The sequence below is a fragment of the Athene noctua genome, chromosome 7 (assembly GCF_965140245.1).
Source record: "Athene noctua chromosome 7, bAthNoc1.hap1.1, whole genome shotgun sequence".
Classification (NCBI taxonomy): Eukaryota; Metazoa; Chordata; class Aves; order Strigiformes; family Strigidae; genus Athene; species Athene noctua.
Window position 1 is genome coordinate 34,656,345 of NC_134043.1, and position 26,662 is coordinate 34,683,006.

The 26,662-nt window shown below is 36.0% G+C and overlaps 1 protein-coding gene across 5 annotated transcripts in view; it reads left to right on the forward strand.

The window, feature by feature from the left end:
* The window catches only part of GULP1 (GULP PTB domain containing engulfment adaptor 1), a 164,969-nt gene that overhangs the window by 66,350 nt on the left and 71,957 nt on the right, over positions 1–26,662 (forward strand). For all 5 annotated transcript variants that reach the window (XM_074910737.1, XM_074910734.1, XM_074910735.1 and 2 more), the window contains one exon: positions 14,837–14,939. In XM_074910737.1, coding sequence (XP_074766838.1) covers positions 14,912–14,939 — 28 coding nt within the window. In that variant the 5' untranslated portion in view covers positions 14,837–14,911. The remainder of the gene's footprint in view (positions 1–14,836; positions 14,940–26,662) is intronic.

A 26,662-nucleotide genomic window follows, 5' to 3' on the forward strand; every position in this document is an offset into this window, starting at 1 on the left:
CAGGAACACTTAGATTTTGGTCTATTTAAAAGAAAAAAAAAAAAAAAAGAAAAGAAAATCAGACCTGGAGAGCCAAATAGGTCATGTTTCAGTAATGCAAAATAACAGAAAATAAAGGCCCTCTGTATTACTGTTTTTAACACCAGGGCATTTAAAAAAAAAAAAAAAAAAAAAAAAAATAAAATTCAAGTCCTGTGAAGTTTGTAGCACCTAAAATGAAAGCATTTTTAAAGAAACTTCAAAAAATCAGAAACATGAAGATTAATTTACCATATTTTAAATTATTTTTTTAATGGTGATCTAGGGTTTGTGTTTGTGTGGTGTTAAGTAGGGATTCTATCACAGGTCCTCTTCTACATGCTGCCTTCATTCTTTCCTCTGCAAGAATGTTTCATTTTCCTGGATGAATTTAATCCTTTTTGCAGATTTATGGCCCTGAAGTAACTCTCAGGCATGACCATTATCGTGTATTTACTCTGCCATACTGGGACATTAGTATGTAAGACTCTTAAAAAGCATATATGCTTGACTGCCCCTCTGCCTTTGGCAGTAGTCGTGTCAGCAGCTTGGGGCTGAGGTGACAGCCCTAAGGTGTGGGTGCTGTGTTATGACGATCTCTGAAGAATACTCTCTTACCTTTGAATAAACGACATGGCTCAGTGCTTTGCAATTTTTTATCACTAAGGCACTGTATATTTTGTGAATTGTCATTCACACAATGTTTCAACAGATTCCTGGAGAATAGTGTTCATCTAAAACTTCCAATGTCAAGGCTCTTAGTTTATTTCCCCCCCTCCACGGAGTTGTTAAAAATTAAAACTTGCATCTGAATATTCTTCTACGCCTCTGATTGTTTTATTTTGTGGGTGTTCTCTCAAAACACAGGGCATCTTTCCAGGTGTTGGGTTCCCAGCACCTGATTCTGCACATTTTTTCTATATCCCTTTAAATATGGTCTCTCCAGTGTGTTCTGTCCTTTAGTGCTCAGTGGTGAGAGAAGTATGTTCTCCTGAACATCAGTCTCTGTGTCTCTGCTCTTCCATCTATAGAATACAACTTATCTGTCAGGTTGGCAAGCCCTTATTGTGTAACTAAAAAAGGTGTCAAATACTATGATAGTGACAGCTACATGGGTATTTAAGAACAACATAATTAAGCCAGGTGATTTTCTAGTAACTCAATTGCCACTATGCTTAGAGAAATTATTTACTGCAGTTTAGTGAATTTCTGTTAATCAGATAAGCCGTGTTAATTGCACCGATATGGCTTCCTGACAAGTGCAGATAAAGCACAGTATTTTAACTTTGAGTGAAAGTGGCAATTTGTTACTTACTAGAGGCAAGTTTATTTTTCTTTATTCCTTTGGTTTGAGGAGTTGTAGATCTCACTGCTCTAAAAATAGCCCTGATAGATAATATGATAAAACTAACTTGGTACTTGGAAATATCACAAGATTGTATTGTTATACAGCTTCGACTGCACTAAAATCTAGCAGAGAGTTTAGTGGTGGATATCACAGAGAATTTGAATTATGTTCTTGGCCTTTACAGTGATATTTTGTGCTCGAAGTTTGATGCCACTGGGTAGGTATCTTTTCAACAGCAGAAATGCAGCATATTAACTCTTGCTGAAGAAGATGTACAGATCTCTGATGGTTAGCAGCCTACTGAATAAAGGTAGTTCTCAAAATTAACTTTTTCAACAGGGGGGAAATAGTGTCTGCTAGCAGCTTTCCATTTATCACTGATGAAGTTCTATACAATTTGGTTACTGACTGAGTTTGGAAAAAGTACCAATTTCAAACTGGTATAATATGGATAAGTAAAAAGAGGTATCAAAGAATGGTTGTTTGTATGGGTAAAAAACCCCTGAAAACTTTGGAATGAAAATTGCTGATCTTCTAATGCAGCAAAACAACAATTTATATAATTTTGATCAACATATTGTAATGGAGTATTTGCAAATTTGCAAATCAATAGGTGTAGATGGTTAAATGTTTAATGGTTGGACTAGATGATCTTCAAGGTCCTTTCCAACCTAGTTTCTTCTGTGGTTGTGTGATTCTGTGAAACATTACAAGTGAGGTGGTTCATCATCTAGAGCTAAACAAAGTTGTTTCATGTGAATGAATCTGTTCAGTGCTGAAGCACTTGGAAAAAGTGACAGAATGCAGATGTGTAAAAAAAAAAAAAAAACCACAAAAAAAAAAAAAACCACAAAAAACAAACCAACACAAAAACCAAGCCAACAAAAACTGTTTAATAGGGGTTGTAGGATAGAGTTGGAGGTGATATGTGGATGACAATTCAGGGCACAAATGTGTGTCTCACGCAAAGCAACCTAGGGAGGATGCACAGGAAAGTTCTACTGGGTTTTGTGTGTGCATTTTCTCCCTCTTGCTTTAACCAAAAATGGAGAAAAGAAAACCCTGAAATGTAAATAACATCCTTTTGAAAGGAAGCTCTGTAACAGTGCAGACCTATATTTGTACCACTCATTTAGACTAGTCTTGCAAATTCTGAAGACCGCTAACATTTTAAATAATTGTTGCAAAGTGTTTGAAGACAAGATATCCCCATAGTGCCATGAAATAGCAACAAAACCACAATTAACCCAAAGCAACAAATTGCTGAATAAAATTGCATGGTAAATGTATGATTATTCCTGAAATCAGAAAATTGAGCAGAATTCAAGCTATGGTGGTGGATTGCTCCCTCTTTTATTCCAAGCCATTAGAAGAGAAAATCCTTGCATCAAAATTTCTTCAATTTCTTAAATGAAAAGTAAGCGCCTGATTTGGCAAAGAACTTGAGCAAGTGAACTATCCTATGTTCATAGAGCAACAGCAAGGAATATGAGATGCTGTCAATATCAAAAGGATTCATTAAGCTCGGATGGGCAGCTAGGACCATTTGAAAGACGGAATACCTACTGCTGTGAGGATCCCAAAAGCAGAGTGAGGAGAGAGAGCTTACTGTCAAGCTTCACTGGAATCCATGGTGAATGCCTCGAATATGTACAAATTCAGTGATTCACAGTATTACCATGGGCAAGGGAGGAACAGGTAGAGGTGTCATCCATCCCCTTTTGTTGATCCTAGCTATGATATTGGTCATAACATGAGGAATAGGTCCATAAAATTAGTGGAAGTTGGTACTGTCCTGTTTGTAGTTCTCCCTTTCTGCTTTGAAACCTCCATTTAGCTATCAGTTACTGAAATAGTGGTGAGATCTTCTGTTTGAAAAGTTATGTTCTGATTCTGTAGTAATGTTATGCTGACTGTAAATCAAAGAAGAACTCTCTAAGCTTTTTGTAAAGAATTTGTCAGGAAAATATCTCTATTTTAATGTCTTCAACAACTGCTAGAAAATATTTTCAGTTTAGAGAAATCCTTAAACAGGAATGTGAAGTTCGGAAGTCCTGGGTTTTACTGCAGCTGTCAGCTGTTCCAGTGACATTGGGAGGCCATGTATTGTGTCTCTGTCTTGATGTATTCATCTACAAGATGGAATGATAATAATCTCACAGGAGTACTTATAATCATTACTTAACGTCAGTGAATGCTTCTACATCCTTTGTTGAAAGATTTCATAAATGCTAAGTGCATTATGGGAGAGGAAGCAGCTTCCACAGTATTAATAAGCAACTACCTTCCTTTTTTATACCAATTTTATCTCCAGCATTAGTTTGGCATAAGAAAAAGAAATAATAAAATTTGGCTTGTTAGTTCTGACTTCTTTATGTTTCTTCCCCAGGGGATGTATGAAACTCCAGAGAATTTGAAGGAAATTCAGGGGTTGGTTAATTTGTTTTAACTTAAGGTTGCTTTCAAATCACAGTTTTCTTTTTGGCTGCTTTAAGTGTGGGTGTTTGTTCATGTATATATATAGTAAATTAAAAGACTGCAAGCATTGGGTTGATTCTAATGACATTTGAAAAGTTAATACCTACTAACCAGTGTAGACTCCAGTTTGAGTGTTAAAGCTATTTGGGTTTCAGGGGCAGCATGTTGAGGTTTTACTGCTCGAAAAGAATTATTATACTAGCAGCTTCAGCAGTATTTTCATTTTGAAGGAGCTACAAAGTGAGAATAATATTTTACTTTGGCTCCTATAGTAATTAAGCTCTAATCTTTTTGCTTCTGATTTTAATGGAGCTTAAAAACGTTGGTGGCATTAATAGTTCTTGTGCTTTCTTTAAGAAGTCAGAGTTCGGTTATAATGGATAATTTCTGAAAGGTTAAACACACAAAGGTAAATCTGTTTTGAAAAATGTCACTGAGCTGTGACCAGCAGGGTATACTTTTGAAAATCCAGTTAGCAGAGACACATATTCTTGGATGAAATAGAAAGGTGAGATTAATTTTGTGCAATCACCTGTGCCATGGAATTCCAAAAAGATTTAAATATAGGTAGTTCAAGAAACAAATTAGAGCTTGCATGCTCACATTCATAAACACAGTGAAGAAAAAGGAGCATAGAGGTTTGGCAGACTCGTGGGGAACCTTCTATACACAAGTACTACTTAATGTCTCCATTACTCCCAGCTTGCAGCAATATTTTTTTTTTTCCGTTCCTTTCCAGCTTTTCAAGACATATAAGTAAATTCACATATTGCTTTATGCTTTCAGTTTTCAAGGTAACTTCTAATTAGTAATTTTGATTTTCATCTTTATCCCCATCAACCATACCAGAACTATTTTTCTTCATATTTTTTTCTTTATATGTAGAAAATTTTATGTACTGATGTGGTATACATTAGTATTGTTGAGATACTGATTGGCTTCTTTGAGAATTACAGTTCTGCAACAGCTACTTAAAATTTTTTGTTTATAAAGGTAGAGTTAAAGATGTTTGTAAGAATTCAGTAACAGTCCTTTTTGTCTGCATGGTATCAGTGAACTAGTTGAGAGTGCACATCTATGCATGTGCATATATATTCAACCAATTTGCAAAGAATGAGCTTTGCTTGACTCTTCTTGCATAAGTTTTCCATTAAGACAGAATGGGTTTTGGAAAAGCATAGAAAACTGTAGCTAACAATGTTGTGTGTTTGAGCAGGATTTTATAGCACTGGGACATAATGACTATTCCCTTTTACAGAATTTCTCATATGTTGCTGTATTTCTCAATTATTACCTTTGTGTTCAATTTTTTTACACAAATTTAAAACTGCAGTAGGAGCAAGACTGTTAAAGATTGTAATTTAACACAAGCTTGTTCTTTTTTGGTATTCCTAGCTGTTGAACTTCTGTGAAATACTTAAATACCAGTAGAGATGCTCATCTGTCTCTTGTATGTTTGATTCTTTGATTGTATAGCAACAATGAAGTGTTTTGGAAAAGCATTATTCAAGGAGTGTTCATGAAATTGTGTTTGTATATGAATCCAAAACATCAAGTAATTTAATTTTCATTAGCCACTACCAGTATTATTTGTATTTGATTGTCCTGGAAGTAATTTAAGTAATCTTCATAGTTATGTGTGATTCGTAAAATTGGCAACATCAGTGTCTGTTGTTGGGGGAAGGAAGAGAGGAGAGACTAGCATGTAGTTTGGTGTAACGGTTGCATATAGGGTGCAATTTTATGTTGATGGTTCTGATTCTGTTTCACCAGCTGACTCCTAGGTTTGGTTTTTAAAATCAGTGTTTTCTCTAGTGCATGAGTGCAGTAGAGAGTTGGTTTATGTTCTGTGGTTTTCCTGCAGTTTCTTTTCTTGAAATAGAGTGTAGATCTCATGAAAGAGTATATGTATGCTGATGGAGTTTTACTCTTCAGACAGGAGGACAGCTGTTAGCCCCTGTGAGCTGTGCTTTCCAAGGAAGTCTGGATATTAGTACTGACTGGTAGGGACAGATGTTAAAGGTGTGTGAATATAGGTCAAGTGCAGTTAACATGCAGTCGTCACCTGCACAAATACATTTGAAAATCTGGTTTAAACAGTCATATTTGATGCCCTGTGAATCCATATACAGAGTGCTTGAAACCTTGGTAGCAAAGCTTAAATTTCTGAAAGGACTGAAGTGCTGTGGCACTTTCAGGGTTTTACTTCAGTGTTTACGAATCTAGTCAGTGTACCCAAAGCCATAGAACAGAGTTGGTAGCTCAGATCTCCACAGAAAGAAGGGGAAAACAAATGCCTCGTGTAGGCATTTATGCCATTCAGCAGGAAACTTTCAGCCAAGGGTCCATTGTTAGTTTTTAAGCACAGTTCATCTGAAGTTTGGGGTTTTTTTCTTCTTTTTTTAAAATTCTCTTGCCCCTCTCAGTTTCCAATAGAAAAGCCTAAAAACTGCTTCCATTGAAAACATGGCAGGTGTTGGTATCTACTTTTCACATCCCTCTCCTTTTACATCCAGTAGTTCAGTTACGGGATCAGTAACTGAATCTGCTGTTAGCAATTGTCTGAATTTTCTTCATATAGTTAGGAGGATTACCTGTATTTATTTCTCTTCTCTGGTTTTGAGGGTTCAGCACAGAATGGTGCCTACCTGGGGAGTGAGCTGCTGTGCATCATTGACAAAGTACCCTGTGCTTGTAAAGGACAGAAGACACTCTTACGTGCCCAAATGTTGGAGATGCCTCACTGAGGGTTTTTCTATGGAGAGGTGAACAAATTTTGAACATGATGTTAGACTTGTAGCATGTTTCAACCACATGGAAGTTAACTGCAGCAGGAACTGGAATCACATCTTCCCGGTCCCAAGCAGCCAGTACTATTCTATGTGTGATACGATGAATGAGTCTAAACTTGTTGCTCTATCACACTTTAAAAAACTTACACATTCTCCTTAGTCCCAAGTGTATGAAAAGATACAGAACACTTCTATCCAGGAAAACTGCAGAAATTTGTCTTGCTGGCGTGGAAGTTCTATTATGTAGTAGTCTGTATCTCAGTAATTTCCACCAAACTACCATAGGATGGGTCACTTACCGAAATTTTGAAATAAGATTAATAATAACTGTAATAGTGTGCAAAACCTCAATGCTTCTCCTTAGTACACATTATAATGAACTATTTGAACACGTACCTGATTTACAAGACAGAGATGAGGAGATTAAGTTGTCATAAATACTATTTTGTCAGTTTCATATCTGTGCTTTTAACTTAATACCATGTCCTTGTCGAAGTGTTGGGATGAGTCAGAATGTATCCAGAAGGGCTGAAGAAGATTAGCTAAAGGAATATAATGGATAAAGCCTAAAAAACAGTATAACCTATTTTTCAACGTAATCTGAGATTGATTTAGTGGTAGTGACAAAATGGATATTGCCAAGTTTTCTAAATTTTGAAAACTGTCACGTTTTATCTGTATAAATAAAACTTAATGCTGTCCTTAAGGCTAACCAACTAAAGCAAAGATTCTTAACGTACTAGCATTAATGAGAAATCTACTGATTTTAATAGTAAGGGATTGTGTTCAGTATCATGGATTTAAAAATTTTTTGTGAAGAAAATAACACTTTTTAAACTTTCGTTAAATGAGTTAGTCTTTTGTATGTCATTGTTTCAGAAGTAATAAGTTAATAAATGGGTTGTTAGAAAAACAGTTGCTAGAAATTTGTGTGGCAGTGATTTTTTTTCAACTTGTGACCTTTAGCACCAGGAGGGAAACAATCATAGAAATTGGACTGTAAAAGATAAGAAAGAAAGTATATCTACATCCTGCATAGCAGTTGGTACGCCTCAAGTTTATACGGGCTTCTTGTTCTCCTTTGAGGAAGAGTTGTTGAACAAGGGTCACCAAATGAATTAAAAGCAAATTAACAAAAATCAAAGTATGGATCGGAAGTCCTAAAGATAAATAGGTTTAAATAATGATGTAACACCAACACCACCACCCCGCCAGCCTTTGACATGATTATAACTTCTTAACACGCACTTTTCATTTCCATAAGAGGATGATCTCTGTTAATTCTGTATTGATTGTCTACACTAAAAAATGAAAACCAACAAACCCAAAACAAACAAACCAAAAAGCTTTTACAAATTAAAAAAAAACAACCAAACTGTAACTTCAGAGAGTTACCAAACCATTCGTAGTGTCATAGTTCAGAGCTCTTGGGGAAAGGGTGATTATTTCTTTCATTTTGCATTTATAATAAGTTGGAGCAAGTGCTGAGGTCCTGGAGAGGGGAGTGCAGCAGAGAAAAACATCTAGTATGCACTGTGAAGTCTGTACAGGAGCAAAGCTAATACAGGGGTGTATGTGTGGGGAGATGCAGGCACGTTTCTTCTCATCCTTCTCTTGCTGGTTGTTCTCTGGTACCTTCCCAGAAATTTTCTGGTTTCTTCTGTCTAAACAAACATGTGGGTTTTTCACTTCCACTTAATCATGTTCTGAACATCAGTAATCAGCTTTTGAACATCAATTAAATTTAGCACACGTTGAGGGAAGCATGCAGAGTGCTCTTAATGGGACCTGTGAGCATGTATGCACAATGGTATGTCTAATGCACTTCCAAGTTTATTTGGCCAAATATACTTTGGTGGAGTAGTAAAATGCTACATTTTGTTAAAGTGTTGTACCTCTACAATGGATCTGCTAAATATGATGAGCTTTTGCATGTAAGTGGAATTTAAGTTATTTCTAAAATTGTGTGCTTTATTTGTAGATTACCTTTAGAACACATAATGAGTCTTTCAAATACTTCTCCCCCATTCAGTGGAGGGTTTGAAAATAATCTGCCAATGATAAAATAGCTTCTCTAGACTGTGTGGAACAATCAGCTCTTCCAGAAAAGGAGATGTTGACATAAAATTAACCATATTCAGTGTCAGGACACATATTTCCTTTTAACTGTATATATTCACCCAAGCAGAGAATGTGTGTAAAATTTCAGAGAATTATTCATGCTGCAAGTCAAAAAGCTCAAGAGTCCAGTATTGTTTCTACCAGAACCATTTCATTTTTAAGAGCTGTTCTCTGTTTACCTGTTAATGGTAGGTCCCATCACTGAATCTTACTCCAGTGTGGTTAAAAAACGAACACTAACAAAGCTCCCTAGGCTGTCCATCATCCATCTGAAAGTAGTGGGACAGGCAAAAATCTTGTTCAGATTCCATATAGATGATAAAATGGCTAATGGGATGTCAAATACAGACCCTGTTGTCTGCAAGTGAGCAAGATGTTTGCCATCTGTCTCTCTTTTGGAAGCAGATGAAAGAGCCTGAGTTCTTTGAGACAGAATATGTATAAAGCCTTTCTGCTGGCTCTAAGCATCCAACATCTGTAAGTTCTTGTACAGCAAAGTAAAAATTAGGCTGACACGACTGAAATCCTTCACCACGTTTCACTAGACACTGGCACTTGTGGATTTGAGGAAAAAGGAAGCTGCTTTTGCATCATTGTTATGGTTATTCTATCGTAGTGAACAAAATAAGAGTGTTGATTTTTCTTGGAAAATATAACAAGATTGAGAAGAAGGGAATATTGCTGTTTTTAAAATTACTTCTTTTGTTAATACAGTATAAACTTTATTGTGTGAATAGTGTAATCTACTAATACATGTCAGCATAATCACTGACAAGCATAATACAAAATAATTGTTTACAAATAAACATGCTGAAAAATGCATATTTTTAAAATTAAATAACTTTCCTAACTCTTTAAAAGCCAGATCTAGAGAACTGTTTTTCTGAAACAAGTGAATTCAGTGTTTCTCTTTTTTCTTTCTAAAGATTGTGCCTCTAGCAACTTGTCTGAGGATTTATTGGTGCTTGCAGCAGTTTTAAAACATTTTCTTCAGAGTTCTATTTCAGTAGTGAAATTTAATCTTGTTCTGTTTCTCGATGTTGATATTTCTTCTTGCTGTGAAATAAAAGTTAGTGCTAACCTTAACTAAGGAGTTGTTTTTGCTGTCAGATGTCTCAGTGATAACCCCATGTCACCTTTTACTCATCTGTATTTTTGGTTTTTTCCTATTGAACGGAGCAAGTTATATTTAGGAAATGGGACAGTGAAAAGCCACTTACCTGAACTTTTTGGAAAATGGTATGAAATGCATGAGTTTCATATAGATTTTTCTGGTTCCTGGCCTCTGTTTGATGTTGATATTTATAGCAAAACACTGCTGTCTGCTTGTCCTTGGAGTTTCTGTGAATACTCCTCTAGCTCTGGCAGATTTACTGTATGAGAAATGCTTTATCTGTGGTCTGAAAGACTTCTTGCTGTGGGGGGAATAAACCACTTGTCACAATGGTATTAGGTTTATGCTGGGGGGGGGGGGGGGGGGGAACAGTGCATGTGATGTTCATGGTGTTTTGGCCTAACTCAGAAAAAGAATTTTCAAGCTGTTACTGTAATCTGAGTTTCTCATTTTACCTTCAGAAGTAACCTTACAAGCATAAGTTTCATTACAAGTCAATGAATCACACATTCCTGTGTGCTGCAGCCCTTTAGGAAACAGGGTTTAAGACATTTTGTACTTCATTGTTGAAGAAATGTTATCCAGTATGGTTGAAAGGATGGAGTCTGAGAGGGGAAAGAATGAATCTTCAGGTTGTCTCCAGCTGAATTTGGCTTTGTATGGAAACTCTGTGTGTTTGACAGGGAAGGGACAGATTGGACCTTAAAAAAAAAATAAATATTATAGGGTATGGATGGGTGCAAGTTGAGGGCTTTATAGACTTTTTTTGGAAGAATTATTTGTGGAATGAAAAAGAGGTACACACAAAAAAAGTGGTTCAGCCCAGGCAATTGTTATAGCCCATGCCATTCCAAGGGACTCTCTGGCGGGGGGGGGAGCCCCAAATAAATCCTGAGGAATACCTAATTTTTAAGAGGAAATAATAGAGAAATGAGATTGGTTACACTGGTGGTTGGTTTCATCCCCTTCCTAAGTGCCCCCTCTCTTGACTTGTCTGAGACATCTCTAAATTTAGAAAGCATTTCAAAACACAGCATTTTTGAAGGAGCCCGCAGGCATTTAAAGATGTCTGTGTGGAAGCTTTGGTGTTGTTTCAGCAGCCGGGAAGGACTGCAGTGGCTTGTGCTGGAAGCTGGAAGACTGCCACTCTGCTTCCTTTGTTCGGCTTCCTTTGCTGCATGAAGCATAGAAGTCAGCCACCAATATTATCGTTAGTGTTAAAAAGTAATTACGAAGGTGGTGATTTAATTTTCAAATCTTCCTTCCCTGAGGTCACCATGCAAACACCAATCACCAAATCCCCTAGTTTCCTTGCAACCCCTATTTTGCAGTTTCCTCCTCACCATAAGAAGCACCTCACTGCGAAATGCAAGGGGTTAATGGCAGTGAAGACAGGGAAAAGGAGATGGTGTTTGCTTTTCCCTGTTACTGTTTAAAGTTTGATATAGCACTTAAATACTCAACTTCCCATGCCACATGCCCATGTTGCTGTTCAGGCTGACAGTGGCATGTGTACCCCTTGCCCAGCATGTTTGGCTGTTATTTATATTTTTATTAGTAGTTTAATTAAAATTATTGTCTAAGCCTTTTCCTTGTCTTTTCTGTCTCTTTTTTCTCTCTGCCTCAAAAGAAATAACCTGATATAACCTTAAATTTCCTTAGTTTATACCTATCAGAACTTTTTTTGTCAATTAACCATTTTGTTAAATCACATGCAGGTTTGTATTTCTTGGTAGAGTTTGGTTTCTGGACAAAACTGAAGATAATTCCTAGGACTAAGGTGGAGAAACATTCTTTACATAGGTGTGTCTTCCTAAGTGATGAATAATGAAATGGTTTGGTCCACATTTCTCTTTCCTCATGTGTCTGACTGTTAAAACTGCTTTACTCTTTCTAAACAAGTGGTTTCATAGGAAGGACTCCCCTCTTCTGCACAGGACCCCCTGCACCATAACGGGATTTTCTGACTTACCTTCCTTTTGACTTCATTACAAGCTTTTAACAGACTGTTTTGCAACGCAGTTTCTTCCAGCAGTTTCATGTGTTGAGCATTGTCAGAAACAAACCCATATTCTACCAGAAAACCTGTCTAGCATCGATGATCACAGAACAGCTTGCTTGCTTCTAATAGTTTTGTTTGTTTGTCTGTTAGAAAATTGTGAGCAAATATATCACAGATATGTCTAACCATAACTTTGCTGCGTATGACAGTCTGATATCACCCACTTGCCCCAAACCCAACCGAGGAATATGAAATTGGTCTTGTGGTATTTGGGTTGCTTTTTCAAATAGCGAAATTTTATGGAGCATTTAACCATCTGCTTTTTCTGCATCTGAGAGATTGATGAGGTTGTTCATATTAGTTTGAGGAAATTTTAAAAGCAGTTGCATGTAGCTAATTGTGTTTCTTTCCCTTGTTTAATAACATTTTCTGTGATAAGTGGAAGTACACTGGTTAAGTGTTTTAATACTAGTTGTTGCCTAGGCTATTTCTGTATTTTGTTCTATTGATGCTTTGTTGGAATTGAAATGATGAACACACTTTTGTCAAATACTGTCCATTTTTAAGTAATCAATAAATTTTGTCTTTTATTAGTGTAGATTACTTTAATAGTAATGTATCCTTATCCAGGAGGAAAAAACACATACTTAGTTACACTGTGTTTTAAACAAAATACTTCAGTGATGATCTCTGGAAATGTGGCTAGCCAACAGTCTCATGATGTGCGTGCATAGTCTCTATTTAGGATGTCCTCTACTCAGTAAGCCATCTCAAATATGTTACTTAGTAATCTCTTGGATGAGGACAGGAATACACAATTTTATAAAAGGGTACCGAAAAAGGACATGCTATGATCCCATCGTGGAGACAACTCAAGTGATTGGTCTAGTGCTGTGCAGTACAACTGCCAGAAGTATATGAGAAGGAAATCATAACTCTCTTTTTACTCAAAGCTGTTTTCTTCACTGACTAGGGAGAACATACTGAAAAAAGTTCTGCCATTGCTTATATATCCTTAAGCATATATAATAGGCTGCCCGTGTTCCCTGTGAAAGTAAACCCCTAAGCTAAACACACTTGTCAGTTATTTGAAAAGCTGAAATTCTGATGTTCTTCACTGCCTGTTACTTCATTTAAACTGGATAGATTGTCATCATTACACTGTTGAAAGTCTTACTCTGTGCCTTCCCTGCAAGAAGAGGCGTTAGCAGCTCTTGGTGAAGACGGGAGAGCTCTTACTTACTGGAACACCAGTTACCCCAGTAACGCCACTGCCTGTTCTAGGGATGCTGCTGAAATGATTCTTAGGGCTTCAGAGGCCTCATGGGTATGTCCTGGTTCCACAGATCTCGGTGTATCCACAGCTTTCTGTGTAGTCTGGATGGTAGGGAAGGCGGCCAGCGGGAATGGCTGTGAGTGTGTGTAGGCTTCTGCAGTTTTGCTGTAAGAACCACTGTATAGTGTACCAAAGGCATTGTTACTTGCCTTTGTATCAGAGTAACTAGTGGGATGGTATATCCGTTACTTTTGCTTACTTCATCATATCCTCCCTTCTTAAACACTCAGTAAAATCTGTAAAACAAAAATGATCCAGTACACGTACTTTAAAGAGCAAATGTTGGCTGGTTGCCTATCTAGGGTACTACACTGTAGTTTAGGCGAGGCAGGAATTATTCCTTCATTCTCACAGGATTGTATGGAAAAGTAGTCCTACCACATTCAGTGATTATTTGAAGATAAAATGGAGGTGTTTTTTAGCTGTAATTGCCCACATGTTCTAATCTGAAAAAATCAACTATTTACATGGAAATTGGTGTATAATTGCTTTAATTGATATTGAACTTAATTATTTTAAAAAGAGGGGCAAGCACCACAAAAAGTGTTCGTGAGCTGCATAAAGTATCTTAAATTAATTTGTCAGTCATCTTGATGATGACATTTGAAATACTGGCTTAACTTCTCTTTTTATTCAAAGCAAAGGTAAAATTCTAACTGATTTTGAAGATAATCTGATACCAAGTGCTTTGACCTTTTTAAAAATTTTTTTCCCCTTTTTTTTCCACTTTAACTGGACTACTTTGAGAACAAATAAAGCAAAAGGGCACTGGTGCCGCTTTTGGCTGGAAGATCTGAACAGAATGGAAGGAAATGGTGGAAATATCTTTACATGTGGTTGAAAAGGGAAAATCTGTACTACAATGGGATGTTTTTGAACAGCATTGGATGCATTAGATTTTATATTTTTTCCCTGCAAAATGTTGGTAAAGAACTAAGTTCTAAAATAATACTGTGAATCAAAAATAAAGACAATCATTTAAGAGTGTATTGGTGGTTTTAAGTGAAGAAAATACAGAAGTTACTGTAGAGTCTGATGTAATCAGAGTAAGGAGATAGTTGCATTGATAGAAGGCGGTTTTTTCAGTATTGAATCCCGGGATGAAGAGGAGTCTTTATATTGTGACTTTTTTTATTCCGTGTCCGTCTGTGTTGCATCCGATCTACCCGCCTCTCCTCCATGTGAAGCCCATGTGAAGATGAAAGCATATCTTGAAGTAATCTGACAGCCTAAATGACACAAAACAGGGCAGTGTAAATGTGAACTGAATGTTTTTATGTTTTCTAGTAAACATTCATTTTAAAGTTTTCTTTCCAACCTATTTATGTCTAGTATTTGTCTTCATGTATATGTATAATGTGATATACTCTGTGTCTCTGAAATCTCAGTGAGTAGAGCTTCACAGAATGCTTTAAAATATCTTTCTGTATTAAGTACCACTGAGCATCCAAACATCAGTCTTCTCAGTTCTGAAGTTTCTTCCTCAGCAAAGCACATATCCCTTGTATTTCTCTGAATTATTTAAGAATTCTTGAAATCATTTGTATTGTCTTTAGTATCAAGATAATGAGCTAACTTCAAATATAATAATGGAATTTTCTGTTTTCTTATGTTTATTTTTCTGCAGGTTAAAGTGGGGGAAAAAAAACAAACCCAGAAACATCGTTGACTGGATAGATTTTTTTTTTTCTTTTTTTTCAACATGAATCGTGCTTTTAGCAGGAAGAAAGGTAAGTAATTTAGCTTATGTTCCATGGGAGACATAAATATCTTGTATAAATTCTTCAGAATATCAAGAATCATACAAGGAAGATCTTGTATAAATTCTTCAGAATATCAAGAATCATACAAGGAAGTACTTACGAATAATTGCACCTAATTAACTAGGTAGAAATGGGCAGCCTTCTATAAGATGTACAAAGCAAAGCATTCTGGATTGTAAGGCTTATGTTGGATTTCACAGTATTTTCTTTATTTGGGGGTATGTGTGTGTATAAATATAAAATATACAAAATACATATATATATGAAATGCACACACTTTTTTTCTTTTTCTTTCTGCATATGTCAAAGGGTATGCTGAAGGGTTTTAGAACTTCTGAAGAGCTAGTGACTTCTGTATTTATTATATATATTCATTGGGTTCTTATTCTTGGAGAAGCTATTTTAGATAACAAAGTTTAATATACTTGAAATATCTCTTAGCTTCAAGAAGCTATTCTGAATTTGTAGCAGTCTGCAATGGTATGCTTTCCAAAAGGATATCAAACCTCTAAATATTCAGTTATGTATGTTGCTCTTCTGGCTTGCTTATTCTCTTTTCATGGTCTGTTTATGATTAACATAAGTTTTTAGGTGGAGAGGTTTTTAGATGCAGTGTGTTTTTACTGACAGCTTTGTTGCTATTTTCCCTGTTTGTTTGTAATGTAGAAAATATTTAGGAGGTCTAATTTTTTCATGTTTTCTTCTAAAGATCTCTAAGCGTGATGCACACTGAGCTAGAGCCCTTGCTTTAATAACTAGGTGTAAACTCATTTAGTGTAAGCCTAAATGTTTTGTTTGTCTAACAGGAGTGTTTGCTTTGGTATCAATATCAAAGCTGGAACTAAAATGAATCTGCCATACCTTATACCCACACAAAATTATAGCATCACTATATCCTTGCATGTCTAGTACTTTTATTTGTTAAAGCCCGATGAATTGAGATAATGTAAGTAGTTCAGAATATCAGCAGATGTAGCTTGATTGCAAAAGGAAGATACACTTACTCACAAAGGCTACAAAACCGGATGAAAGATCAGGCTAAAATCCATAGCCTGTGCTCCTCTTTAAGCACTGGCATATTTTCTTATGTAGATACTTGTAAGATGTCTATCAAGAGATCTGTATGTATGAGCTGCTTAGTAGTGTTGCCTAGCTTCTTCCAAATAATTTGAGAGACCATTTCAATATTCTTTGATTGTGGATTGATTTATCACAACTGGGAAGGAAGTTTGGGTTTTTTAGATTTTGTTATGTCTAGGTGACCATACAATTTTTTTTCTCTTTTTTCCTAATGACTTCTGATAACGTTTGAAACTCAACCTGCCATGTTTTAGAAACAGACCGGTTGTGTTTTGTCTTTCGGCTTGGATTCAGAGTGCTCTTTCACTCTTTCACGAATATTTATTGCTGTTGCCAGTGTTGACATCTTGATTTTATGTTCAAATTGTCAAGTTATAGCCTCAGATATCTGAGATCACTTGAGAGGTATGGATTCATTAGTTTCTGTTTTCACTTCTTCATAAGAAAATTCTTACTGACCTCACCTAATTCTTGGAATTTCACTTTATTCAAGGACATTTGCTTTGCTCTTCAGTTGTCTGGTGTTCTCTTTACCTCAAGAAGAAGAAAGTGTCATGAAAGAAGCTGACACAATGACATGCAATTATTATTTGCATTTAGTCTGAATAATTATTCAGAAATAATAATATTAATTATTAATAAGGATAAATAATTATTAAATTATTAATGATAAATAATTATTCGTAACTTGATCAACCGGAAGAATTAAATACTGTCATCCATGTATTTTATTCATAGTAATGCACATGACATTTCCATTCTCGTATCCTGGGAAAAACACAAATTTCAGTTAAGCAATTGTCAAGAATAAGGGAAAGCTAGATATTTTTCATGCCAATTGACGTTCAGAAAAGCTTGGCTGTATCGGCATTTGTGTCTAATAACTGCATTTAAGAATAAGTTTGAACAGGTTCACTTGCTGAACTTCCTTTATTGTATTTCCTGGATTTTACTCCCAGACCTCCGATACAATTTCCATGCTTGTGTTTGGTGGGACTGTTTTTGGGTTTCTTCCATTCACATTGGATATTTTTAGGAGTTAACTACATGAGTGCTGTGACTCCCCTAGCAATTCTCTCTAAATCCAAATGAGTTTCCTTGCAGCTGTGCTGGTAGGGTTTGCAATAATTACAAGTTTATACCAATCTGTTACCTTGGAGCTACATAAACAACAGTCTCAAATATATAGGATTGTGAGGGGATTTCTAATAGATCTAAGTGATACTTTTGTAATAGCCAAATATTACCTGAATTGTGCATTTATAGAATAAGTATCCCCTAATCCTCATTGTCATGATCAGTCTATACTAGCCTTTTTATATGATGCATATAGAGAAGATAGTAGCTAGTGCTATAGCTCTTTGTCTTCTTGAACTGGGTAAGCTGGTGACTAGAATGACAGGGACTGTGCTGTACTTGCTGAAGAGCTCTGTTCTCATGCCATCAGCTGATTCAAGCAACAAAACTTGCCTTCTGAGTGTTCAGGGAATTATTTCATCCTTGACAGATATTGGTAGACAAAGCAAGAAGAGAAGCACTAACATAAAGCTTTCATGATTTATTTCTCATTCCCCACCCCCAAACTGTTGGAGGCTGGATAGCAACCTGTGCTTTCACAGGAATCATGAATCACTAGGAGAGAAAGGACTCTTTTTTTTTTTTTTTTTTTTTTTTTTTTTAATTACCAAGATTTGTTGAAGAAAACATTTTCCCATAGATAAGATGTGTGACATGAGTGTTTATGTGTACTGTGAGGGTCTATGTTACGGGAAGAGCAGGTTTGTACTACATCAGAGCAGTGCTCTCCAGAGCACAGACCCCATTTTCAACATTACCAGTACTTCGTTTTGCAGCAGAATTTTGTAATACAGGTATTGTATTTGGAGCAGTACTCTCTGTATGTTTATTTTTGAGGACCATGGTTTGGTCATGAAACAGCCACTTTAACCGACAAGGTGTGCTGAGTGCTCTGACCTTAAAAACAGCTGGTACAGTCATTGCATGTCTGACTCCCTGAGACTTAGCACAAACCAGAACTTCTAACCTGAATAGCTTATGTTTGTATTTTAGTTGTAATTATTTTTATTTGTCTGTTAGTCATCTTAGATGAAAGCTTAATTGATATGCTTAAATCTCAAATTGAATAAAATCAAGCTGTTCATCTTTCATCCTAATGATGACCGTGAGAAATATAAAAAAATGTGAAGTTTAAACAAATTCAACTTGTTTCAGGAAGTACTTGCACAAGTAATCATAAATAAATGGACTCTTTTAGCAGTCTAAGTTGTAATATCTGTTCTTATCAGTCAGCCATGAACTCATATAACAGGGAGACAAATTTTATGAACCAATATTGACCAAAAAAGCACTTTCTGAAGTTGTATGTTTTAACATGAAAAAACTTAGTACCTGTTCAAAGCAAAATAGCCTTCTCTTGACTTCAGTACAGGTTGGTTGTACGGCCAGTTACATGTGTTACAGAGAAAATTCTTTGTTGAAAGAGTATTATATGACTGTACAAACTGTACAGAAATAAATATTTTGTTTTCCATTCATTGATCAGTGAGTGCTGTATACTCTGAAGTAGTTTTTACAGATTATCTGGGTTTTTTTAAGGACCTCTTGCCTTCTCCCACAAAAACACGATGGACAGCGTTACGTATGTTCTTGCTGCTTTGTTGTTATGACAAAGCTTGTGAGAACATTTATGTATCTATCATAGTGTCAGGGGATTGCTTTGGTATGTGATCCAGGTTTCAGTCATGGTTTCTGAGGAGTCCTCTTAGTTTTTTCTTTTATTTTTCCTTTTAAGTCAGGTGTAGTAGCATGCTTCCTTGGAAATGTTGTAATGCAAAAAGTGTAGTGCAGATCTAAGTCTGTTCATCTTGAAATATGTTTGCATCTTGATAATTTCAGTCTCTCTTAAGTAGTGTAGGGATATTAATGTAATTCTCCTGTAAGAGATCTTTAAGTGCTGTATTTTCATGTAAATTTTTCATATTATAAGTGTATTGGTATCTAAACTGAATTACCTATTTGTCCTTAATTGATATTTGATGGGGTCTACATTGATATGGGGTGGATACACAAAACAGCATTAATTATGGGGGTTTTGGTTTAGTTATTTTTTTAGTGAATGGAGATGCCTTTCCCAGATGAGTTTGGCACATTTTACTGATTCTATGGCCTTCTATTCAAAGCTATAAGAAATGGTGCACATAAGTAAACAAAAATTAGCTAGTATTTGTTGGCTTTTGCATCATCAGAAATGTGAAAGAAAATGACTGTTCTCCTAGACAGAGACATCTCTAAACATGGAATGACTATAATCACCTTCTGGGAGTAAAAGAGTGAAACTTTTGAGTGTCTCAAAATAGTGCTAAAACTGTAGGTACGTATGTCTACTTTGGGCTAAATTTAGCACTGAATTACAACGTGTGAAATCCAGTGGACTTCAATGAGGCTGTGGAGGGTGTAAATCACAGCTGAATGTAGTTCATTCTTTATTACACCCCAGTGGTTCTCCTTCATCCCAGAATAAATGTCACAAAGTTCAATGCCAAAGCTGCTGTTGCATGCAGGAACCTGAATTTTCTGATTTTCTTTTATGTAATAGCAATTCATAATGTTGGTAATTGGTGCCACATTATCAACTCATGAGATGTAAATGGTATTCGTAATGCTAAATGGAATATGTTGACGTAATAGCCTGTCATAAATCATAAGTTTCAGCAATAACATTTCTGGAAATGGCTTTTTATGAGTCTCATATATGAAAGTGTAGACAGATGCATTTAATGGGTAGGATCTGACATATAAAAAACGCAATCAAATGTTGCTCTTTTATTTGAATGGACTAATATGATCTTTATTTTTATTGTAAACTTACACTGCATTCCAGAGATGACAAATGTTTGGCTTTATATTTTTTCTTCTGAATGCGTAGACAACAGGTGAAGGCCCAAAAGGCTGAAGGGGATAAGTATAGTCCTAAAGAAAATACTTTAGTCCTATGAGAGAGTATATTTCACATCAGTGCTTTAAAAAAAATGGGCTATTGTGTGCTGGACTTCAACATTAACAATAATGATAAAAGACATAAAGAGTAGATACTCATATACTTTAAAGGCATATAAGTAGTCACAATTTTCTTCATTGTGCCATTCAGATATTCTTGTGATTACACTTTGTCCTTTCAGAAAAACACTCATCGCATTCCAGGAAATATCCAAAACTAGGTCTAAATTTCCTCCTCTGCCTCCATCCCAGAAAAACTGCTGCTTGATGTTTGTAGGGTTTTTTAAAATAAGAATTTTTTCAAGAGCAAAATTTGGGTGGAAGAAAGAGTGCTTTTTTGTATATTTCTGTTTTCACTTGACACAGAAATCAGTTATCTTAATACTGTCGTAATACCTCCACAGAGAGGTTTTGTGTGTTCCAAATACTGATGCTTGGGATTTGAAATATGGGGTCACATGGAAAACCAGTATTCAGTGACCAAGTCCTTTCTTTGGATTGGTAACTGAACACGTTTTTTTTAAGTACTGTTTGTACTATTACCTTGTTCTCATTAGGCTATGGAGGCACCCGATTTCAAGTATGCCAAGGAGAATTGAAGGGTTACTACCTTACTTTGGCAAGGACCAAATCATCTTCTGTTGGTGGAACAAGGAAGTGGCCAGTCCTGCAGCATGTGTATGTTTGCATGCATTTGTATGCAATTGTGTATGTATTTATTTATATTCTGAAAGCAGAAGGAACAGATCTAATTTTTTAGGAAATAAATTATTACAATATGTCTTTAGAGGATGCATAGCTACAAATGAGGAGTACGCTTTGGAAACTTCCTCTGTAGGATTCATGTTGGCTCTGTGCAGATAAGCCTAATTTTTCTTTTCTTTCTGTTAACATGAGAATAGGAGGATAATTTCCTGTTGGCTATTTTATCTGCATTATCTTCAGAAAGGTATTGCAGAAATAATCTTATCTTTTGCCTGCTTTAAGAAATATTCTGGGCAAGTTAACAGTGATATTTACCGCAATAAATACTTGTTGCTTCTGCAAAACCTAAGGAGCTCCTTCGAAGATCATATGCACACTGCTTAACCATAAAGCACTAAATACTGACTTTAGAATGGGAATAGCACTGAAGGAGTCCTAAGCTTTTTGGTTTCTCCCCTGTTAACATTTGTACAGCCTATTTTACAGAATGTTAAATGCTTCACATGGCAGTTTGGCAAGCATATCTTTTGCGATCTACAAGCTGATAAATTCCTGATGTAAGTTGTTACTAGTGTATGATGTAGACTTCTTGTCCAAGTGTGCTATTGCAAGTAACTTACCCAAGCTACAATCTAAATGCTTGAGTTATATAGGGATATTGCTAGTTAGGTGGACAAATGTGTAATTAAAGACAAGATGTATTATTCTGTGTGAAATAAATTTTGATGTGTACAAACCATACCTTGATAGAAATCACAATTACTACTTAATTTTGTAGGAATTTGTCTTATAAGGCTGTTGAAAAATTGCAGAGAACTCAGGAAAATACCATTCTGTGAAATCAAATCCTTTAGGTACATAAAAGGATATATATACTTTAGGTACATAAGCAAGAGGAAGCTACAGGTATGCATATTGTATTTGTTCTGAATGGTTGCTGCCACTCCTTTCTTTTAGTCTTAAAAATACTTCTTCCAGTTTATTGGTATTTTTAAAAAAAAAAATCTAGTTAAACTTTTCTATTACATTATTTTAATCTTCCTGAATTAGAAAATTAAAATTCTATTTTAACCTGTATTGAGATTCACATTTCTTTCCTTTTCCATTGTTTTCCCTACCAAAGTGCAATATGTAATGGTCTTACTTTAGCAGTTTGGAATTCTTCAAGAACTTGCCTTTTTAACAATTTCTGAGAACCTTAATTGATACTTTCTCAGTGACTGAACTCTGACTCCAAAAACAAAAGGTGGAGTTGGAGGTTTAATCTGTATATACTTCTTAGTGAAAACTTATGAAAATATGATCCCTTAAAATAAATTATACTATGCCAATAATCTCGTTTTCAACTTCAACTGGAAGCTTTTATCAAAGATGCAGTGTAGCTGCTCTTGTGGCAAGAAGATATAAGAGGTACAGGCTAAATAGCTCGTAAATTTTTTTCTTGTTTTTCCTTTTGATTTCAGAAGCTGAACTTGTTAAAAGTTCTTAACATCAACAAATCAGAAGGGCAAAAGCAAAGATTTGCTAGTCACTGGTTAGTTGCACTAATATATTGGTTTGATCCTATTTTATTTTCTTATGAAGACCTATATACTAGCATCCATATCTTAAAAATATATGCTGTAAAATGCATAGGTTTGCAGTGAGTGTCACTGTTGGAGGAAATTCAAATACTAGACTTTTTTTCATTTTGTAACTGTGCTAACTCAGCATTCTGTAATAGCATTTTGCTAGTTTAGTAATCAGCTGTTTAAAACCATTCTTAAGGTCCTAAATATTATGAGAGAAGGACACAGAAAGGTGAAGCAATCTGCAAAGCTCACTCTCTTCTAGGGAAATACAGCTCCATTGTCTTGGAAAAGAATAAATATGCCTCCAAAGAACATTTTGTGTTTGCAAAAAAAAAAAAAAAGGAGAAAGAAGTAGCAAAAGTAATTATTTTTGAATTATGTATATTGATGGGTATTTGCCTATACGTGCTTAGGGTGGAATTGGACTCATAATTTCAGTTGCTTAATCATAGTAGCCTGGTAATAACCATAATAAATTACTGCTATTAGACACACGGATTGTACTCAGTCATTTCTCTGGAAGGTGGTTGGGACAAATACTGTAGCTGAATTACAGAGGAATGTGGGTAGATCTATGTTTGTTAATAATATTTAGGTATTGTGTTCAGAAGAAAAATCTGGTAACAAGCATTAAGTCTCATGGCTCAATGTATCAGTTCATTCATTGCCTGCAGTAGTCAAGAAGACAGATTCTACCTTGTTGTCTGACTAGTGTGAGTGAGGTTTCTGAGAACCTGCCTGTTTCTGTTACAGTACAGTATAAAGGAAACAAAGAGTGACAATTCTTTTATTACCTATTGTGAAGGTTTTCTTTACACAAAAATAATCTAGGAAAAATAAAGATATGGATAGATATGTACCTACAGTGAAGCAAATAAGCTATTTGTTCCCTGAGGCATTAATACCTAGATGTAGCACTGATCTTATGGGATGCTTTCTTCTTACAGGAGACTGTTACTAGGCGGATTGTCACATAAGATCTTTCTTTCCGTAGCAAGTTTTGTAAAGCAGGAAGGACAGTTCCAAGATCTCTTCTCTTAGCAAGGAAAACATCTGTTGATGTCCGAGAGGTTTTGTTTCAGTAAAGAACAAAAGTTTTCTTTTTTACATTCTAGAAATAACTGTATTTTCACTATGGCACTAAAAAAAACAAGTTAAAATCAGTCTTTCTCTGTTCATCATATTAAATTGAATGGCCACTAGGTCTCTCATGCTTTGATAAACACTTTGGAAACATAGTTCAGTAGAGCCAGTTCTAGCATGCATGAATTAATAATGAGAGTGGGGTTTAGGGAAGCAGTTAACTAAACTTGCACAGTTGAGCATTGTTTTGCCATTTAGAAAATAGTTCATCGATGCCTCTCTGCTAAATCCATTCTGTAATATCGGTGAGCAGTAGTGTGTGGAGATATTAATTTGAAAGGGAGAACAGTTTCTTGGCACTGTTACTGCTTTCCTTTTTGGTAGATAAATGGTCAGCTCTGCTGTTATCTAACCTAGTGTGATGCTCTGCTAAGTGCAGTACAGTTGTTCTGGCTGCTTTATGAAGTCCCCGAGTCTATCGACTTAAGCATGTGATTTGTCAGCACAGTGCTCTTCCCCAGCTCTCCCAGCGCCACTGAGTTCTCTGAAATGGCTAGCGCCAGTGTTTCCAGATTGTGTGATGACCAAGCCTTTGATGTGAAATGCAGATTTTAAAGGAATCTTTCCTCTATAATGGAGAGGGACTGGTGTGATTCAAGGGGGACTAGAAAGGAGTGAAGTCTCAATTCTGCACACAGTTAATCCTCTTGCAGTCAAAGTGCCCAACACCTGCCTCCACCATTTCAATTTTGTCTGTCAAACCCTGGGTCTTCCAAATGTGATTTTTATGTAGTTTTCCCACTGCCCTTAACAGACTAGTGTATGCTGGCTGGGAGCAAAACTTGAGAAGCTCTCACCCAAGTCAAATTATCTTAAAAACTAGATGGGAGACTGCTGCTGCTGCAGGGGCTCCCTAAAAGCCTTGCGGCACAGTTGGCATGCCATGCACGTCAAGAGGTGTGTGTAGAGGCTGCAGGATTCCTGTCTTTAAGGAGGGCTGTGGCTTTCCATGTGCCCTTGAATTTGGAATGGTGATCCTTTTCCCCATCTTTTCTCCCACGCAGTGCCAGAATGTTTGGCAAAGCCGCCACATACTTAGGCTTTTACCTCTTAGAATCTGTCATACCTCATACAAGCTAAACTCTGTTTAAGTTTTAATGGACTCTGGATGGCTCAAACTCATAATTTTCAAAAATAACCGGACACTTATTTAAAGTTTCACGTAAATGCTAAGGCAACCTAGATTAAGAACTTCAGACCGATCTAAAATAACTAGTTTTCACCTGGTATGATAGCATGAATCTCTTTTTACTTTTTACTAGTTATATTAGATGCCTGCAGTTGTCAGTTTTGGTTTTATCTAGGCTTTTGGCCCCTTCTTTAGGACCTGCTGTTTTATTTATCTCTAAAGCGTCTACAACTCTTGCTGCTATATGACTAGTAAAATAATAATATCAACTCTTCATTTTAGAGTTTCATATTTTCTTTGTGGCTTCAGAATGAATAATTGTATTACACTGTGAAAACCCATTCAATTTAGAAAGTGAGAGATCATGCAAACCACTAGCCACATCTACATCAGGTATTTAAATGAATAGCTGTTTTATAGGTTTTCTTTTTACATATTTTTAGAGTTTATTGGGTGCAAAATGTCTGAAATTTGGTATTTCTCAACTGCTGTGAAATCAAACATCTGCTGAGAGTGGCAGAAGTCCAAAATCAGAGCTTACGGTTCAGAAGGGAATGCTGGTAAAAAAACTTCCCTATAATAGCTTGCATGATTTTTACATGTCTCTGCTATCAGTGTGAATTTTGCCTTTTACTGATTTTGTTTGGTGTTAAGAGTTCTCTCAAAAGTGCCACCACTTTGTAATTATTACCTTCCTTTAGGAAAAAGGCTTCCAATGTCAATGAAAAACTTTAATACCAGTGTCACAGTGTTTGCAGATCTGCATCTGAATGTTGAAAATGCTGCTTGCTGACTCACTGTTTTAATTAATGGCACAAGACTCGTAGAATTCAGGCACCTTTTGGGTGCCCTGCTAAGTTAGTGATTTCCTTTTTTGCTGAGAGCTCCAGTCCATATTTCCTTATCTTTCCCTAACTAGGGGTACCAACAGTTATGGAAACACTTTCCTATCAGTGTTTTTCCATGCTGGAACCCCATATAACATTACATTTCTTCGAGGCTGGTAGGCAAGTGGATGACTTCACAAAAAACTTTTAAGGTAAAGCTCTGTACCTAATTACAGTATTGGAAAGATTATTAGCTGCTTGATTAAGACCAGCATTTCAAACTTGGCTCCCAAATTAAATAACTTTTTTCAGATTTGAATTTGCCCTGCTTGGGGATGGGAAGAAGGGAGGAGGAAACATTTGTAAAGAATAGTTAGTTTTACTGGTGCTTGTGTAGTCTATTGTCTGCCTGTAAAACTGCTCTAGAAGCTACAGCCTTGTTGCTTGTTTGTGCTAGTACTAGGAACAAGATGAATGGAGGACTGGTTTTGTTGTTGCTGTTATTTTTAAGAGATTCAATGTTTTATTTTTCCTAGATTTTTCCTTTATGAATTTATAAAAATGCTGGTATCCTTGCTGAAGCTAGTTAATGCGTAAGAAATGGGTAAATAAAACACTGACATGAGCAATGTGAATGCTTGTTTTGGAGTTGAAATTTGCGCTGTACAGCTGTTCACTGCTGCAGTCAGCCCCGTGGCCAGTCTGCTCATCTGACCTTCGGCAGTGCACTGACTTGAAATCGAATGCTTATGGTTATCTTTTGGGTTGTCAGGCTTTATTCTATTATTCCTAATTCACACTGATTGTTATTTTTTTACTTGTGGATAACATCAGCTTTTCATATTGTACTCAAAATAGAGATCAGGTTTCAGGTCAAAATATCCTGAGAAATGAGTGGGATTCTTGCCTCTGGTGTTCCAATCACAAGCCACAATCGAAAAGAAGAGCCACTTCGGTGCATAATTGTACTCCTGGGTGCTGCTGAATGGACAAATCATGCTTCCTTAATTAAGAAGTGACAATATCACTCTTCAATAATTGAGCTGAACATTACTGTCATAGAGAATCAAATTTGCTTAAAGAAAAAACATTTCTTCCAGCTTTGCAGTTTTGATACTATTACTGCGGTGACTGTGGTGAATATCTTAACAGTTTTCTTGCTTCCCTATATTCAAAAATATTTAGTTACTGGTTTAGTGTCAATGAATGTCATAGCTT